Consider the following 18,484-nt stretch of genomic DNA (forward strand, 5'->3'; position numbering starts at 1 on the left):
GATCTTTTGATAATAAAGCGCTAATTTTGGTAGATGTGACTCTGATTCGTCTAGAGGGTCTTCTGAAACATCAAAACGTGGACTAAAAGAGGGCAAAAACCCTTTCTCTCACTCTGTGTAAACCCTAGTCTGTTCGTGCTTCTCCGATGGCGAGCCTTCGATGTTTTCGTGAGCTGAGCCGCCGCTCTACGGCGGTTTTCTCCATCAACCAGACGCGATCGTTCTCTTCATTTTCTGGGATCAAGCCGTCCGAGACCAGCATTTCTCATGGGACCGTAATCCCGAATCAATCTCTCACTAGGGATTTGCTATGGTACAGTCTTCGATATCGCTCCCAAGGTCGTTGTTTCTCTTCGAACACAAAAGATACTGATGGTGGTGAAGAAAGCAGTGAAGGAGAGGATGATGATGATGATGATGATGATGATGAGGACCAGGACTTTGAGGATTCGGCGGAGATGGAAGAAGTAGAAAGGGAATATTCACCGGCTGAGAAAGTGGAAGAGGCGGCTGAGATAGGTTACAAAGTGATGGGTCCTCTCAAACCTTCTGAGAGACTCTTCAAACCGTATGAACCTGTGTTTGCCATTGTTCAGGTTTCGTCTCTGCTTTCTCAATAAATTGTTTAGTTCCATTTCACACTCTCACTCACTGATGTTTAATGTTTATTGATCTCCTCTAGATCGGTTCGCATCAGTTTAAAGTAAGCAACGGGGACTCCATATTCACCGAGAAATTGAAATTCTGTGACATAAATGATAAGGTATACTAGCTTCTGCTCTTCTTCATGAATCTTTGATATTCGTCTCTCCAAAGTGCAAGACTTTACTGTACCTCCTCATAAGAAAGAAGAGCATTTGCAATTGTTGCTAAAGCTTATCTCTTTATGTTCCTTTGCAGTTGGAACTGACCAAGGTTCTTCTATTGGGCTCGGCAGGCCAGACGATTATTGGTAGGCCTATCTTGCCAGATGCGACTGTTCATGCTGTAGTTGAAGAGCATGTAAGTGTCTCATTCACTTTCCTGATGTTTTCTAATACTAGTGAGGCTGTTCTTAAGAGAAATTAGGAAATCCGAGGACTGAGATAAAACTAAATCGAACCATCTGCTTATAAGAGTATGAAATTCCTGCAGAATATATATATGGACAACAAGTTAGTAGATTAGTGTTCATCTATCTCCACATCATCTGAATGTCTTGATATGAAATGGGCGTGGAATGTAGAAGGATTTACTCATATACCAGCATTCTGGTTTCTTTTTCTGTACTTAACTAGTTGTTCCTTGACGAGTGACGCAGGCATTGGATGAAAAAGTGCTCATTTTTAAGAAGAAACGAAGAAAGAATTATAGGAGAACAAGAGGACATCGACAGGTATACTTTGTTGTAGCGTTCTTGTTTAGACATTGTGTTTGTTTTATCATTGCCTTCTTCTTCTAGTTGTTTTTTGACCATTCAACACTTATGACCAGGAATTGACGAAGTTGAGAATAACCGATATACAAGGAATTGAGAAACCAGAACCAAAGATTGTCCATAAGCCGTCTAAGGAAGCAGTTACAGAACAATCAAACGCTGAGCTAGTTGCTTAGAGATAAAAATGTTGCTTCTTTTTTTGCTTAGCTGGTGCCGATACATTTGAAGTAAGTTCATCTATCACTTGCTGTTCGCTAAAGTCGTTGAAAGTATGAAAAGGCCTACTTGGTAGTTAGGATATGAAACGTGATTGCCTTTCACTATCTTGTTTCTATGTTTGATTTTGCTCTTCATTTGTATTTAAACTGGCTCAAGGCTTTTGGGAGCTCTTTGTTGCTTCTTTTTTTTGAAATAAAATATTTGCGGAAACATCTCTCTCCTTCACTCCTTGTATTCTCATATGATTTGTAGTATGTTCCTGAGGTATTATGTTTTTTTTATTTTTTGTTTTTTTTGTGTTCACGGGCATCTCTCTCTTATCTTTAATTTGCTTGATATCATATGCCAATCTCAGTCACAGCTAGAAAACTAGGTGGTAAATTGGGTAATAATTGTAACTAAAGTCACATTACATTCAAAATCTCGATTTGTTCCACTGTGACTGTTGTTGGTTTCATTTCATGATAGACGCCACTAGTATGTGAATAAAAAAATTGTATACAGCTGTTAATAGTAAGACAAGTGACAAACACAGTAAATGAGATCCATAAACCAAATTATCTATCATAATGAACTCTCTCTGATTCCATATGATGAAACTACGGTTGCTTTTGCTCCACGAGACAACTGAATCCAACGAAGGATGATCAACAACCTCGTATACACCGACATAGAATGGAGGTAACTTACATCCATTGATATTCATCGCTCAACCTCTTTGTTGCTTCTTTATTTTTGAAATAAAAGATTTGCGGAAACATCTCTCTCCCTTCACTCCTTGTCTTCTGATATGATTTGTATTTTGTAGTATGTACCTGTGGTATAAGTTATGTTTTTTTTTTGGTGTTCACGAGCATCTCTCTTATCATCAGTTTGCTGTATCTATATGCCAATCTCAGTCACAGATAGAAAACTATGTGGTAAAATTGGTAATAAATGTAAGTTACATTACATTCAAACTCTAGATTTGTTCCACTGTGACTATTGGGTTCATAATAAAAAACAAACCTATTACACAAAAACCATTGTCATGAACCAAATTGTTTTGGGCTTTTCTAAATAGCCTTTGGGCTTTGGATCGGGTCGGGTCGGATAAGACGAAATAGTGAGTCAAGTAAAAGAATAATCATCGTCAACAAGAAAGAGAGAGATGATAGGAGGAGGACACGGCGGCTTCTTCTCCTTATAAATATAAGAAGCTCAGTGCTCTTCTCAAATGGCCGTCACTCTGGTAACCTCTTTCGCTTCCTCTTCTTCTCGCTTCCCTTTCCGCTCCTTCTCTTCTTCTCCGTCGTCTCTCTCCTCTTGCTTAGTTCGATTCCAGTTGCCGTCTCGCCTTAGACTCGCTTTCGCCGTCACGCCTCTCTACTCTTCTTCTAGAGCCATGGCTCATACAATCGCACAAGCTACTCTCGGCCTCACTCATGCCAACTCCGTCGATCATCCTAAGGTTTTTTTTCCTGATCGCTTATGGCATCATCCTTCGATTTTACTATCTATGTGTCGATTCTAGTGACTTGCTTTGTAGATCTTTTGTGTTGATTTGATTGTTTGCTCGTCGCGTTACTATTCATGATTAGATCAGATCTCGTAATCGATTGTGGTTAAGCATAGAATAATCAAAGATTTGTAATCAGTCGATCATGGTCAAGCATAGAATAGTCAGAGATTAGTTATGTGGTTTTTGATTCGTGGATTTTTCTGTTTCAGATCTCATTTTCCGGGAAGGAGATGGACGTGACTGAATGGAAAGGTGATATACTCGCTGTTGGAGTGACGGAGAAAGATATGACTAAGGATGCCAACTCCAAGTTCGAAAACCCGATACTCAAGAAGCTTGATGCGCACTTGGGTGGACTTCTAGCTGATGTCTCGTCTGAGGAAGATTTCTCCGGGAAACCTGGCCAATCAACAGTACTTAGGCTTCCGGGTCTCGGGTCGAAGCGGGTTGGTTTGATTGGTCTTGGAAAATCTGCTTCATCTCCTTCGGCTTTTCAGAGTCTAGGTGAGGCTGTTGCTGCAGCTGCTAAAGCTTCTCAAGCTAGCAGTGTTGCTGTTGTTCTCGCCTCCTCTGAGACAGTTTCTAATGAATCCAAGCTCAGTTCTGCTTCAGCCATAGCATCAGGTATTTGTTTTTTTGTTGTTGTTGTTGTTATAGTTATCTTTTCTCTTTTATTAGAACTTGTAAAGGGTTAGTTTCATTAACGTTTTGGAACTAATCTTTTTGTGGTTACTTTATTCAGGCACAGTACTCGGTTTGTTTGAAGACTGCAGATATAAGTCTGAGTCAAAGAAACCATCTCTCAAATCGGTGGATATCATTGGCTTTGGCACTGGACCTGAGCTAGAGAAGAAGCTTAAGTATGCTGAAGATGTTTCTTATGGCGTAATTTTCGGGAAGGAACTCGTCAATTCTCCAGCCAATGTTCTCACTCCTGGTATGGCTTGTTTCTTGAGTATCAGTATTTAGAATTTTTTTATAATATGAGGATCATGTACATTAAGTTTGATACGAAATTGGTCTTTAATCTGCTGCGACGTTGTAATTTACAGCTGTACTAGCTGAGGAGGCCTCAAAGCTGGCTTCCATGTACAGTGATGTCATGACTGCAAACATCTTGAACGAGGAGCAATGCAAAGAGTTGAAGATGGGTTCATATCTCGCTGTTGCTGCTGCGTCAGCTAATCCACCTCATTTCATCCACCTGGTCTACAAACCTTCTAGTGGCCCTGTCAAGACCAAACTTGCTATTGTTGGAAAGGGATTGACATTTGACAGGTAATCTCCAGAGCAGTTATCTTTTATTTTTGCTGTATCAATCTCTTTTTCTTTAATTCGTATTTGTTATTGACCATATGGTTTTTGTTCACAGCGGTGGCTACAACATTAAGACCGGTCCTGGCTGCTTAATTGAGCTCATGAAATTCGATATGGGAGGTTCCGCCGCTGTTCTTGGCGCTGCAAAAGCCATCGGTCAAATTAAGCCTCCTGGTGTTGAGGTAAGTTTATCAGAAGAAGAAGCTTGAGTTTCTGAGTTAAGTGAATGTACCTAAAAAATGTTTCTTTGCACAATCAGGTGCACTTCATTGTCGCAGCCTGTGAGAATATGATAAGTGGTACCGGAATGAGACCTGGAGATATCATCACAGCCTCAAACGGAAAGACAATTGAGGTATTATAATAACACTGTTCCCTAAATGCGTTCAGCTTCAAAAGGTCCGAGCTTTCCGTTGTTTTCTCTTATTCCAAACTAATTGATGGCGGTATTGTACAGGTCAACAACACAGATGCCGAAGGTCGACTGACACTTGCAGATGCTCTAGTTTATGCTTGCAACCAAGGTGTCGATAAGGTATTGTTTGAAAGATTCCTCCACTAATCAATACATAGAAGCAAGACGAGGATAATTCAAACATTCTTTCTGTTGTTTTTTCCCTTAACTTGTGTAGTATATGCTTGCAGGTTGTTGACCTTGCAACGTTAACTGGGGCTTGTATTATTGCCCTTGGAACATCAATGGCAGGTACATAGGGTTGTGTTAAAAGTAAACAGCATAACAGTGACTCATGATGGTTAAATATCGGTTTGGATTTCTGTTTTGTGCAGCCATATATACATCTAGTGATGAGCTTGCAAAAGAGGTGATTGCTGCATCAGAGAGGAGTGGAGAGAAGCTATGGAGGATGCCGATGGAAGAGAGTTACTGGGAGATGATGAAATCAGGTGTTGCAGATATGGTTAACACGGGAGGTCGTGCTGGTGGATCGATCACCGCAGCTCTCTTCTTGAAACAGGTGAAAATATTATAAAGAGTAGAAACAAAAGAACACACTTCAAAGAACTTAAATTATTGCTTTCTAACAAAGAACTGGATTCGGTGAATGGTTGCAGTTTGTGGACGATAAGGTTGAGTGGATGCACATAGATATGGCTGGACCGGTGTGGAACGAGAAGAAGAAAACTGCGACTGGGTTTGGAGTTGCGACGCTAGTTGAGTGGGTTCAGAACAATTCCTCTTCTTAAATGAAACCTGGTGACTTACTATCGTACTCTGAGTGGTTTATGAAAAAGAAATAAAATACTGTATTAACATATCAGAGGTTTAATAAAGGGTTTTAGTTTTCTTCTTTGCTTTGTGAGTTTGTGTAAATTCTGTGACGCCCGAATATAAATGAGTTTATTATATCAAATAATTAGTTAACCTATCAAAATAATCAGGTTAAATATATACATACATGTACAGTTTTAGACTAGATTATAACACTCACATTTACTTAAAGATTTGTTGGTGTTTTTAGTTAATAGCATCGTTTTAGTTGAATCAATAATCGAATAATTAAGCCCTATTTTCAGCTTCTTGTTGTTCATCACAATAGAAACAAAACAAAAACATTCTTATAAAGAAGTTTAGCTCAAAATCTAAGACTGAGAGAAAAACAGAGCTCATTTCCACAACAATCAACATTTTCCAAAGCTTAAGCAAGACAGGATATGTGTTCTAGCTTTCCTCTTGAGCAGGGGTAGAAGCAGGAAGAGTAGGTTCAAGCATTCTTACAGAACGAGGAAGCATAAACTCAGCAAACATAGGGTAGTGAGATGAAGGATACAAGTCGTCGATCTTATCATTTACCACCTCACACATTACAGGAACTATAGATCTACCTCTGTAAAGTATCCAATCCGTGTGTAGGTCTTGTGTTTGTCGGTCCCAGCAGAGGCATAACGCTCTAAATATTAGCTTCAAGAGCTCGACCGTTCCCTGCTTGTCACCTGAACAAAGGACCAAGATGTTATGATATAGAAGGTTTAGAGATGAATGATTCTAATGGCTCATGCGAGGGTGAAATGCTTCATACCTTTGAATTCATGATATGTTCTTATGAGAGCAGTGTTTTTTCTTACTCGTGCACTTGGCCATGCGTCTCTCATATCCCCTACCACACCGTGCTCTCTGCAAGTTGAATCAATGCCCAAAGCCCATTTATCATCAGTTAAATAAGGATACTGTATAGCTTTGATTTGAAACTAGTTGATCAGTGTGTAGAATAGGTTAGCCATTATTGCACTGCATAGGAACCCTGAAAGGATAAGAGATAAGTAAAAAGGCAAAATCTTCTCAAAAGTGATATTAAGGTACCTAGATCTGCCCAACAGAAATCTCCCGGTGGTTGATTCTTTCTGTGTGTTGAATCCCCCACAGTACACAACTGGCAAAGTGGGAGGTAATGATGCTATGTGTTGCCATGTGAGTAAAGCACTGCGCCTACGGGCACGAGGGCTGATTTTATCCAAGTTTGTGTTGACTATCTGAAACGAAAAACCCGGCGGCTCTGCTCCTTTCAGTTGAAATGTGTAGGCAGCTTGTCAAAGAAACCAAGATACTGATATATGGGACATAAACATCAAATCTATACACTAATCTAATTACAGTTTAGCTAAAATCAACCCTACGAGTAATCAGGATATGGCCCATGTTGCTATACAAGGAACTACAGAACCCCATGCTGTGCTTCCAGGGACTGAGGGCGACTCTGACAACCAAAAAGTTCCACCCTCTAGCAGCTCTACCTTCAATTAGCATAGAGTATAGTATTAGTCAGGGGAAAAAAAACACAAGAAGGTTTTATTTTTTTGTTATATCAACCGAATGAATACTTTTTCCTTGTTGTAGAAGATGGTGCAGTGTTCATCATTAGTATCCTGAGGCCCTTTTCTTGATATGCCAAACTGATCATACACTGCAAGCAAAGAGTACAAACATCTGTTTAAGTCCAAGGAAACAATGCAAACTGAAGTATTATTATTAAGGCATGTGAAACTAGAAGCTAGCTCCTTGGTTCAGTACTGTAACAAAAACCAGATAAAAAAAATGCCACCATCATCTCAATGAAATCGCTGCGAGCAAGTGAAAATATGCATACCATAACCACACAAAAGACACATCAAAAGGATTCAAGTGCACTAGACTCTGGTTTGCGTAGCTTAAAACACTAACTTGAACTAGATGCAAAAAAGGATACAGATTTAACCAATACCAACATAGACTAAAAATAGAACTGAATCTAGATCTCAGCAGTATCACATTGCAAACTGAGAACACAAAGAGTAGTACATGATCGATATCAAGATTCACACTGGTCTCTGAGCTTTAAGAAGTAGCAGATATCAAATAGTCTGATAAACTACCACATACAAACAGAGTTCAATTACACCTAACTCAATAGTATTGTACCTGGCAAGCCCTGCTGAAGATAATCCAGCTGCGACTGCACACCTAAACAAAAGATAAAAAAAGATAGTCACATCCCTGCTCAATAATCCATAAGGCAAAGGCACAAGAACCCATTTCCAGTTTTCATCGACAGATCAAAACATACCCAGATCACTAATCAAGATCTAACCAGTATGAAGGAATAAAGATCTAACAAGCATTGATCCGTCTGACTGAGCAAGAAAAGAAAAGAACCTTGCTGGGTACAGAGAACGATGGGGGAGTAACTAGTGATGACACTGAGACACAAATCCTTCCTTTTGAGCCATGAGTTAGGACTTTCTTCAGGTTGATCATCGTGAAGATTAAATGTCATCACACTCAAAGACACAGTCATTTTCTTTGTCTCCTGGTGTTCTTTCTCTCTTCGAATAATTAAAAAAACAAAAACAAAGGTCTCTCACATTAGGCAGCAGCTCATCGTCGTCGTGACCTACATGATTTTCAATAATTACTCCACAGAAAAAAAAAAATGATACAATTTTATGTGAAAACAGCTCAGGAATCGAAGAAATCAATCAATATTTTAATATTAATAAAAAATTTGGAGTCCACCACGAATCAGATACTAACCTTCTTCTCTGAGACTCTTATCAACAGCGAAGACTGTGGAGAAGACGAAATTAAAGTCTGGTTCATTTGACCACTTTCGCCGGATAATATGGGAAAGTCATATAACCTTTTTGATTATATAAATAAAATTAGCAAGATCTTGTTATAATGCCATTTTCCTAATATAAATTGCAAAACCTTTTTGCCATTTGCCAATCTCAGCTTCATCAACATGTTAAATCAGCAAAACATAAACATAAATCGGAAGAAATGGGAGAAGAAGGAGAAGAGTAACTTATTCGTCGGAGGAGAAGGACGGACCGGTGATGAAGTCACCGTCTTTTTTTGGTCTCTCTGTACTTTTTATTTAAGTAGACAAGATTCGAACCCGAGACATCATAGAACCACCACACTAGAGAGGCATGTGATGTCATGTAATGTGAGTTTTTTACAAGTACAAAGTCACACACCAAACCATACCAAATCACAAGTTTTTCAGACCAAACAGGTAAGTGTAAAGTCTAAATTATTACAAAACAGTTTGTTGAAAACCGAATTAAACCAAAACCGAACCGAGATGAATTTTTTGGTTTTAGCGTATAGGACGCGACGACGCGTTTGACGAGAAAAGGAGACGAAGATCCATCCAAACACGGCGCTCGCTAAGCTAAGCTAAGCTCCGTCCCCTCCTCCTCCAAAAAACTACCTGACAAAAGAAAGACACAGAAGCAGAAACGAAACCTAACCCTAATTTATTTTCTCAAATCCCTAAAGGTCCGTGTCTCCTCTCTCTCTTATCTCTCTATCTCTTTTTGCTTAGCTCCTCCCCAAATTCGGATGATTCCCCATTACGAATTTGCAGAGAAGAACAAATCCTCTCTTTCTTCCTTCCCCCTTTCATGTCTTCTCAACTCCACGACTCTAATCCAGGGTTGTTGGTGCCTCAAACCCTAGATTTTTATTTCTCTTTTGAATTTTCTCATGCTTCTTTCGTTTCGGATCTCTCTCTGAATCAGATTGCGTCTTTTGGGCTCTTCTTCTTCTTCTTCTTCTTGTCGTGCTGCGCTTCTTCGATTTCTTCTCCGTTGCGTTGTATGTTCCAAATATGATTGAAAAGAAGGTATGTTTACCCCCCCCCCCCCCCCCCCCCCCCACTTGAGTTTAAATTCACTTATGCTGTATCCCGTAAGGTTTAGTTCTCATGGTCTAGAGAACGATGCAGAGTTGCATTTAGAGCTTACTCGCTCACCAAATTAAAAAAGAACAGATTAGTATTAGGTGGCTTTGTTTCATGGGGATAGTGTTATTGCAGTTTATTAAGTGTTTGATCTTGTTTCAATCAAGAACTGTGAACTTATCTTTTTATAGCTTACTTTTGATCAATTTGTAGTTGATATAATGGTTGTTATCTGAAGGTCAATGTATATCCGAGATTCTTAAATGCTCTGTATATGATTCTCCTTTAATTCTTCTTTGGTTGATGGCAGGTATTTGTGTTTGGATCCTTTACAGAACATGAAACCAGGTTATTTCTTGAGCAGAAACCCGTTAAGGATCCTCAGAATAATAAAGACAAGTCTGTGGAAAGTTTACAATTCGGCTCCTTGAATCTTGTTCCAGAGAATTCTTCAGTAAATACTAATGGCGAGTTGAAGAAAGGTCAAGCTGATGGGACAGTTAAATCTCGTCCTTCTAGCTCTCAAAAGAGACTTGATGCTTCTATACCTGTCAACTCTGATAAGATTGTTGATAATGATGCGACTCTCCCAAGAAAACACTCCTCAAGAGTTCCAGAGCATGTGGGAGAAAATGGAATCGTTAAAGAGGTCTCTGAAAGAAAATCTCTCAACAATGATGTGGCGGTGGAGACGGATCCTACTGGTGTGGATAAATTGGGTTTGTCAGATGGTGAGAGTGATTCTTTGTACAAAGTTTCAAGCTCAAAGTTCCAAGCTCTGGATAGTGAAAATTTCTCAAGTGATTCTTCATCTGGCAGCATAAAAAGAAAGAAAAACCAGATGGTTCCTACTGAACCTGTTCCACCTGTTAAAGACTTTACACCTAGAGGGTTGATAAATGCTGGGAACTTGTGCTTCCTCAATGCAACATTGCAAGCGTTGCTTTCCTGTTCTCCTTTTGTGCAGCTCCTCCAGGGAATACAACTTAAAGATATTATAAAGGTTTGTGACCTGCTTTCTTCTTTTTATGATTGAAATTCTATTTCGTATATTCGTTTTCTAATCGTGGTTGTTCCATTTTCTGCGTCTTAGGCTGAGTCTCCAACCTTAACTGCATTTTCAGAGTTCATCTCTGAGTTAGATGTGCCAAGCAATACCAGCATCAGAAATAATGTTACCGTCGTTGAGGCTGGTAGACCTTTTACACCTGCCATGTTCGAGGGAGTCCTTAGAAAGTTTACCCCAGATGTGCTCAACAACATGTCTGGCAGGCCAAGGTTAGTGACTCCCTTACACTGTCTAAGATATTGATGTTTCCTCTGGCCCCAATTCTAACTTTGTGTGCGTGTATTGGCAGGCAAGAAGATGCTCAAGAGTTTTTGAGTTTTATAATGGACCAAATGCATGATGAATTGTTGAAACTCAGGGAACACTCCCCCAAAGTTACTGCTCCTAATTCATTGGTTGTTTCTTCACCCAATGAGGACGATGAATGGGAAACAGTTGGACCCAAAAACAAATCAGCTGTGACAAGGACACAAAGCTTTGTTCCGTCTGAGCTCAGTGATATATTTGGTGGGCAGCTAAGAAGCGTAGTGAAGGCTCAAGGTATTTGCATTATTTGTAACCATTTTAAATTCTCTTTTAAACAATAGAATGTCTGTTTCGTCAGACGCTCATATGTTATTTATTGTACAGGGAGCAAGGCTTCTGCTACTGTGCAGCCATATCTCTTACTTCACCTTGATATTCACCCGGAAGGCGTGCTTAGAATAGAAGAGGCATTGCAGTTGTTTTCTGCCCAAGAAGATCTTGAAGGATATAGAGCCTCGGTTACTGGGAAGGTAAACGTTGTGGGATGTTAGGACCATGTGATATTCACTTAATACAGTTCTGATACCAGTCCAGAAGATTTTCTTATGGATTTTTAATAATAATTGGCCTCTTTGCTTGTTGGAGTTCTCTCATTTCAGGCTGGTGTAGTGAGTGCTAGTAAGTCGATAAAGATACAGAAACTCTCAAAGATAATGATACTACACCTAATGCGTTTTAGCTACGGAAGCCAAGGGAGTACTAAGTTGCATAAACGCGTTAAGTTTCCCCTCGAACTCAACTTAAACCGCAGCCTTCTTGTTTCTTCATCCAATGAGGTTTAAAGTCTAAACAGAACTGTCTATGGTTTACATTTCTCTTACTCTCTATGTGATATCCTCTGATGTGAACTACTCGAATTTCTTTGTGTAGAGTTTAAAATATGAACTTGTGGCAACGATTACCCACCATGGAGGGGATCCTTCAAAAGGGCACTACACCACAGATGCGCGACGAAAGAATGGTCAGTGGCTAAGGTTCGATGATGCGTCGGTGACCGCCATAGGGACAAAACAGGTGTTGCACGACCAAGCGTATGTCCTTTTCTACAAACAAGTGTAAGAGAATCAGAGACAAGAAATTTCCATGGTCGGAGAACGGAGAGTAAAATCATTCTCGGCTTAGTCTCACGATATACTCTGGTTCTCTCATATTAGAACTTTGAAAGAAGGAATCTCGATAGGTAAATAGTTTTTAGAGTACCTGGATTACACTGAAAGTTTTGTTATGATTCCTGATGGGTGTTTTAATCTGATTTTTATTGTTACTTTATAGACTTATTATTCAAAAATTCATGTCTTACGCATGTTGCCAACAAAATCGTCTTTAGTTGACATAAAAACATTGTTTAATTTTTTCCTGATGCAAAACATTGAAACAGTCAAATCATGTTTTGATTTGGAATTTACGTTGAAAGAAGCCAAATTAATAAAGTAAAGTCGGTCTATCAATTACTAAAAAACACATGTGTGCATCACACACAATCACAAAACCATTCCCTAAAGATTTCTTTCTTCTACACGGGGAAAAAAACACCTAGCTACATAGCTTAATCTACAAGACTAGAACAACAAATTAAATGTAAACTAGATTGGAAGAGATCAGATTTTTCTTCATCATCTTCCTGGTCTTGCTTTTTGTGGGAGCTTCAGAGGCTCTCAATGAATGGAAATTTCAAGTCATTCGTGATGGAGTCCAAAGAAATCATGATCAAATTGAGGAATACGACCCAATCAGTGAGAATGCCATATTGGCATATTTTGGTGATCTAATCAACAAGATTGACACTAAAACGACATATTTTGGTGACCTAATCAACGAGGATGTCAAATCCGCATACTATGCTTACTTGCATACCAAGCGTCTTAACATCTACGGCGAGGATTGGCTATGGAGGATTGATTTCCTTGTCATTCTTTTTCTGTTTCTCTTTATTGTTGACGCATTTATCTTTTAGAGCTTTCTTTTGTATCACAAGCCTATGTTCTGCAAGGGTAAATAAATCTGTATGAGACTCAAAAGATTGTTGTGTTAATTATTTATATTTTATTGAATTTTTCACGTCATTGTTGCTGCAATATTATTCAATTCCAATTATTTGCTCCATGTCCAAGAGATGTGATTCTTGTGTAAATATCTTAATTGTGTATCTCAATATGACTTAAAAAAGAAGGAAAAACCTTACTCAAAAAGATTGTTGTGTTAATTATTTATATTTTATTGAATTTTTCACGTCATTGTTGCAGCAATATTATTCAATTCCAATTCTTTGCTCCATGTCCAAGAGATGTGATTCTTGTGTAAATATCTTAATTGTGTATCTCAATATGACTTAAAAAAGAAGGAAAAACCTTATTACCGTTGTGAAAATAAAAGGAAAACAATTAGAAAAAAAGATGGTTAGCTACCGGATAATACATGGTCACACATGCCAAGTATACTATTGTATCTTCAATTACACGAAGTATAATGATTTAGTATAATAATTTATTATTTTTGGTTTAAAAAAAAAAAGTAGAATACTTATTTTGGAGTCAATGATGGTCAACGCCGGAGTCAACCTCGGTCTTCGCCGGAGTCAGTGACCATCATTGACCCCAAAAAAAGTATTCTATTTTTTTATATTTAAAACCAAAAATAATAAATTATTATACTAAATCATTTATGGTTTTTCCTGATTAAAATACATATTATATTCGATATCTAAATATTTTTATATATCTCTAATATATTCATTCTTATAATTAGTTAATTTTTAGAGAAATACCCTAAAGTAGCACTAAAACAAGTTTTATGGACAATTATAGCACACATTCCAAAAATTTCCAAAAATAGCACTATTTAACACATTAAAATATTTAAAATTAATTTTTAGATTTTTTTTTTTTTAGGTTTGGGTTCTCAATTTCACATTTAGGGTATAGTTTTGTGGGGTAGGGTTTAGTATTTTGAATTTAGGATTTAATTTTGAAAGATTAATTTGTGCTATTTTTGGAATTTTAGAGATGTTGTGCTAAATTTGGAAAAAAACTTATTTTGGGGCTATTTTTGAGAATCTCCCTTTTTTATTTTTAAAGCTAAACTAATAGTTAAATAAAAATCATTATAATTATTTTCAAGATATAAAAATCATTTATCTTATTTTCAAGATATATATATATATATGTATATATATATATATATATATAAATCTCTGATAATCAGATTATTTAAATACTACAAAATCAATAAAATCAAATTCAACTAATTTCATTAGAAAATAATATGTAAAAGATTGAGTATATAACTCTTTACTCTAAAGTTTGCATGGTAAATGTTATACAAAATTTTAGATACTCTTTATTTTAAAATTTACATACTCCTAATAACATGTAAACAACAACAAAAAATTCCCAATATTTACTTTTAATATGTAAAAGATAAATATACAAAATATTGCTTTTAGCAAAAAAATATATTTGATTTGAGGGTATGTTTGCAAAAGAGTATAGAATAAGAGTATTTTTGCAAATGCCTTTATATTATTAATTTTTGGAAATTATTAGTAAAGAATCAATGATTTTCATTTAACTATTAGTTTAGCTTTAAAATTGAAAATTAACTAATTATAATAATGAATATATTAGAGATATATAAAAAATATTTATATATTGAGTAGAATATTTTTTAAATTATTAAAAACCATAAATGATTTAATATAATAATTTTTATTTAATTTTTAATGAAATAAATTGAATTTTTTTTGGTCAACGCTGGGTCAACGTCGGTCTTCGCCGGAGTAAGTCGACCAGTTTATATGTCTATGGTGTTGACCCCATAACATCATATAGTTCATGCATGTGGTCATGTAATACATATTCTTCGTGTAGTTGAGGATACAATAGTATATTTGGCATGTGTGACAATGTATTCTCCAGTACTTCATGTAGCTAGCCATCTTTACGAGACCTTCAATCTCCTTAGCATACGTTTTTTTTTTCCTGAAACGGAAGAAACTGATGCAAAGATCTATACCGTGAACACATGACTCGTGAGTAACTCGTGTGCAATATCCTCATGCATATATGTTTTGGGATGCCCTTTCTCTCAGACCAATCAACTAGTGTTACAAGAATATGTAATGTTAGAGAGATGGCCATTTAATAATCAAGAACAATATGACATTGACTCTTTGTGTGAACTTGTTTTTCGTATGAAAGGTTTCTTTTCTTGCATAATTCATTAATTTTACAAACTCAACTACAATGCATATCAATCTGATCATAATTTAGTCAATCTTTACATTTTCTTAGTGAGCATCATCAAGTCTTGACGTTTAATGTGGAACTGATGGCAAGAATTGCTTGTTAAGTTTACTGAAACCCCAATATGTGATATCCATGATCGTGATGCGTAGATTATTATTCTTTGAAACTATAAATAGAAAAGAAGAAAAAAATGCTGATCTATGATTGTGGTATTATTTTTTGTTGAAAACATATTTTGAACCTACAATAAAACATCTATAAATTAATAATGTTGGAATTATACCATTTTATTAATTTATAGTGATATTAATTATCTATAAATTAATATTTATTATTTTATAGTGTAAATTAATAATTATTCATTTATAGATATATTTTAATTGTTTAAATTCTTAAAAATTATAAATTTAGAAAATTTTAGCAAAATAAGATTAGACTTTGTAATGTTATAAGTTTTATTGTTTTCGAACTAAATTTTTAATATTTTAAAAAAATTATTGACAAAAAAAATTAAAAATTATATAAACAAATTCATTGATACACATAACATACTTAAATTCAAATTTATGAATGATAATATTAATTATCGTATTATAATAGCCTATAAAACTATAAAAATGAAAGTGATGCATATCTAAAAATTGAAAACTTAAAAAAATTATTAGCTATTTTTATGACATGTTATAGATTAGTTTATAACATTATAATTTTAAAACACCACATAACTATTGTTTTATAGATATGAGTTCTAGGAGAAAATTTAAAATTTCAAAGCATACATTATTATATCAGCATATATATATGTGTGTAAATTTACAAGATTATTAATGTATAATATTATTGAGACCATATTTTACATTGATATTTCAAAAAAAAAAATATTATTATCTTATCGAATTTTGTTATTACACACTTCCGACTCGGACAAGCTAAATTTATTATTTTATTGTGTTAAATAATTTATATAGTATTAATTTATATAGGTTTTAATGTACATATATTGAACACATGATCTTAATCTTTTTGCCTAAAATATAATTTGATTGGTATGCGTTGATGAGACAGTAGCACGCAAAGTTAGAATTGGGAACAAGATTGATTGGTAAAATATAATTTGATTGGTATGCACTCTAGGTCAAGAAGCCCAAATTTCAAAGCATATATTATTATATCAGCATATATACGGTTTCAATCAAAAAGTTATGTAAGGAAAACATGAGATTTTACTGTAAAACATATAGTTTGCTAGTTCAGTAAGTCTATTAATCATGAACTGATAAGCAAATTAATTCCCAAATGTTTAACAATTTAGGTGGCAGTGAGTGCAAAAGTTAATTCACATGAAAAGAAGATAAAGCAACTGGGAACAAGATTTAGCAATTAACATTCACACGCCCAACACTAAGCAATTAACAATGACAGTAGCACACTCCCAGATAATCACAAATCGGCAATCGCCAGATGATTAAGATTAAGCAATCAACTCCCAAAATATACCCAAATACCCAATTGGTCAAGAACAAAATCACACACATGCAAATTATAAACAGCCGAAATCTATAGAGAAATTCAAATTCTACATGAACACTCAAATCTGATACAAAGAAAAAAGATTCATCGTATGGGATTAGGAGAAAAGAGGAATAAGCATTGAGGCGTACAAGAGACGGAGCTATGCCTAGGTTCTCTTCTCTATATTGGTCTCTCATGGACCTGTGTATGCTTGTCTTGGCTGCTTGGGAGACAAACATTAATGACAATAAATTATAAATACTATAATCAAATTCACTTATACACATGACATACATAAATTCAAATTTATAAATAATAATATCAATTTTTATATTTTAATAGTCTGTCAAATTATCAATTTGTAAATGATGCATATCTACATATGACATGTTATACAATATTTTATATCATTATAGTTTGAAAATTGTTTTATAGAAATGAGTTTTAGGAGATTCATACATTATTATATCAATATATATATATATATATGTAAATTTACATGATTATTAAATTTATGATATTATTGAGATCATATTTTACATAGGATTTCAAAAAAAATATTATTTTAATATTTTATCGAATTTTGTTGTTTTTTACATTGACTCAACTAAAAATTTATAATGTTTATTAATTTATATTATATTAATTTATAAAGGTTTTACCGTAGTTAAATTGACAAGTTTTAAACAGAATCAAGCAGATAATGTGGCTACTCTTGGTTATCATGTTAATGTTAATCATCATGACAAAAAGAACTATACCCACCCAATAGAGCAACGGTTTCCCTTGAGCTGAAGTCGTTGGACAGTAGAAACATTAGCTTGAGGGGCGAGAAGCTCCACACCAGCAGCTTCTTTGAAAGCAACCATGCTGATATTTCAAGAAGAGAAGTTACAAGTGATATGATACTACAAAAAAAAAGCATTTTGCTTTTGTTAATTTGTGTCAAATAAATAAATGATTTAAATTTGATACATTTTTATGAATGATACAAACAATAAAGTTTAACCAAATAACTTATGTCATCAATAATCTGATTTACATCAATTCAGTACAATTGATATAAATTTCAATTAATTTGCATCACTTGTAAAATATTGATACAAAATATAATTTTATATCAGTTAAACAATGGATATAATTTATAATTTATATTAACATTACTTAAAAAATCGATACACATTTACATCAATAAAAAGTGATGCTAATTATATGATTTCGCATCAATTGTTAAAACTTAAAACCAATATAGCTATTTACTATGTATCTCTATTTACTTGAACAAAAGGTTCTACAATAATCAGCTTCATCATCCTCTTTCTTTTGATTAATCGCTCTGCCTTGTCTTGTGCGACACGTATTCTTCATGACCACACGAGTGATACCTTGGATGTTCATGACAAGAAGCAACAAGACCTAATCTCAAGCTTTGATGATGATGATGATGATTCATGCCTTTCACCCTACTTCGACACAGTTGAAGATGATGTCCTATACTATGAATCTGAGCCGTTCCTGTATACTACGATGATCCATAATAAGCATGTTCGTTACGTTGCCGCTGCATCTCCTTCCGGCGGCTAAAATTTAAATGTCATTGTGATCAAATAAATTTGAAAACTGCCGTCATGTGTCGGCATAAAAAACAGACGATAGTCTAAATTACCGTTGCGACTTGTTTTAACAGAAGCGGTGATTTGTTTTAACAAAAGCGGT

At 35.4% G+C, this 18,484-nt stretch overlaps 4 protein-coding genes and 1 pseudogene across 4 annotated transcripts; 4 read left to right on the top strand and 1 right to left on the bottom strand.

The window, feature by feature from the left end:
• The first annotated feature begins 24 nt into the window (after nt 1–24).
• LOC104721744 (large ribosomal subunit protein bL21m) lies at nt 25–1,848 on the top strand. Its single transcript, XM_010439802.3, has 5 exons — nt 25–596; nt 683–763; nt 901–1,002; nt 1,301–1,375; nt 1,474–1,848. Exons 1-5 carry the CDS (start codon nt 147–149, stop codon nt 1,591–1,593), a joined length of 828 nt encoding a protein of 275 aa, XP_010438104.1. The 5' UTR covers nt 25–146; the 3' UTR covers nt 1,594–1,848.
• Nucleotides 1,849–2,660: 812 nt separating this feature from the next.
• On the top strand, nt 2,661–5,827 carry LOC104721746 (leucine aminopeptidase 2, chloroplastic). The gene is made up of 10 exons (XM_010439807.3): nt 2,661–3,086; nt 3,347–3,761; nt 3,880–4,074; nt 4,190–4,415; nt 4,510–4,636; nt 4,714–4,809; nt 4,912–4,989; nt 5,100–5,160; nt 5,244–5,431; nt 5,529–5,827. Exons 1-10 carry the CDS (start codon nt 2,853–2,855, stop codon nt 5,658–5,660), a joined length of 1,752 nt encoding a protein of 583 aa, XP_010438109.1. The 5' UTR covers nt 2,661–2,852; the 3' UTR covers nt 5,661–5,827.
• A 120-nt stretch (nt 5,828–5,947) lies between these two features.
• LOC104721745 (uncharacterized) lies at nt 5,948–8,936 on the bottom strand. Its single transcript, XM_010439804.3, has 9 exons — nt 8,756–8,936; nt 8,482–8,587; nt 8,104–8,341; nt 7,870–7,911; nt 7,293–7,375; nt 7,104–7,205; nt 6,775–6,989; nt 6,494–6,588; nt 5,948–6,407 (listed from the first exon to the last, which is right to left on the bottom strand). Exons 3-9 carry the CDS (start codon nt 8,243–8,245, stop codon nt 6,136–6,138), a joined length of 951 nt encoding a protein of 316 aa, XP_010438106.1. The 5' UTR covers nt 8,246–8,341; nt 8,482–8,587; nt 8,756–8,936; the 3' UTR covers nt 5,948–6,135.
• Nucleotides 8,937–8,993: 57 nt separating this feature from the next.
• LOC104721747 (ubiquitin carboxyl-terminal hydrolase 24) lies at nt 8,994–12,329 on the top strand. Its single transcript, XM_087473228.1, has 8 exons — nt 8,994–9,234; nt 9,477–9,580; nt 9,948–10,640; nt 10,731–10,915; nt 10,996–11,246; nt 11,337–11,482; nt 11,612–11,788; nt 11,883–12,329. Exons 2-8 carry the CDS (start codon nt 9,566–9,568, stop codon nt 12,069–12,071), a joined length of 1,656 nt encoding a protein of 551 aa, XP_087329354.1. The 5' UTR covers nt 8,994–9,234; nt 9,477–9,565; the 3' UTR covers nt 12,072–12,329.
• Nucleotides 12,330–12,588: 259 nt separating this feature from the next.
• On the top strand, nt 12,589–13,075 carry LOC104721748 (uncharacterized; annotated as a pseudogene).
• Nucleotides 13,076–18,484: the final 5,409 nt, after the last annotated feature.

Source organism: Camelina sativa, chromosome 11, assembly GCF_030686135.1.
Source record: "Camelina sativa cultivar CO46 ecotype springtype chromosome 11, ASM3068613v1".
Taxonomy (NCBI): Eukaryota; Viridiplantae; Streptophyta; class Magnoliopsida; order Brassicales; family Brassicaceae; genus Camelina; species Camelina sativa.

Bases quoted from the DNA above. Each gene is read 5' to 3' on its own strand.
- LOC104721747 (XM_087473228.1), top strand. The intron at 10,641-10,730 runs GTTTGTGACCTG...TCTGCGTCTTAG, and splicing joins AACTTAAAGATATTATAAAG to GCTGAGTCTCCAACCTTAAC. The intron at 11,483-11,611 runs GTAAACGTTGTG...CTCTCATTTCAG, and splicing joins GAGCCTCGGTTACTGGGAAG to GCTGGTGTAGTGAGTGCTAG.
- LOC104721746 (XM_010439807.3), top strand. From the start codon at position 2,853: ATGGCCGTCACTCTGGTAACCTCTTTCGCTTCCTCTTCTTCTCGCTTC. The intron at 4,637-4,713 runs GTAAGTTTATCA...TTGCACAATCAG, and splicing joins TTAAGCCTCCTGGTGTTGAG to GTGCACTTCATTGTCGCAGC. The intron at 5,161-5,243 runs GTACATAGGGTT...TGTTTTGTGCAG, and splicing joins CCTTGGAACATCAATGGCAG to CCATATATACATCTAGTGAT.
- LOC104721745 (XM_010439804.3), bottom strand. From the start codon at position 8,245: ATGACTGTGTCTTTGAGTGTGATGACATTTAATCTTCACGATGATCAA. The intron at 7,206-7,292 runs GTATTCATTCGG...TGCTAATTGAAG, and splicing joins TCTTCTACAACAAGGAAAAA to GTAGAGCTGCTAGAGGGTGG. The intron at 6,408-6,493 runs GTATGAAGCATT...TCCTTTGTTCAG, and splicing joins AACATATCATGAATTCAAAG to GTGACAAGCAGGGAACGGTC.
- LOC104721744 (XM_010439802.3), top strand. From the start codon at position 147: ATGGCGAGCCTTCGATGTTTTCGTGAGCTGAGCCGCCGCTCTACGGCG. The intron at 597-682 runs GTTTCGTCTCTG...GATCTCCTCTAG, and splicing joins CTGTGTTTGCCATTGTTCAG to ATCGGTTCGCATCAGTTTAA. The intron at 1,376-1,473 runs GTATACTTTGTT...ACTTATGACCAG, and splicing joins GAACAAGAGGACATCGACAG to GAATTGACGAAGTTGAGAAT.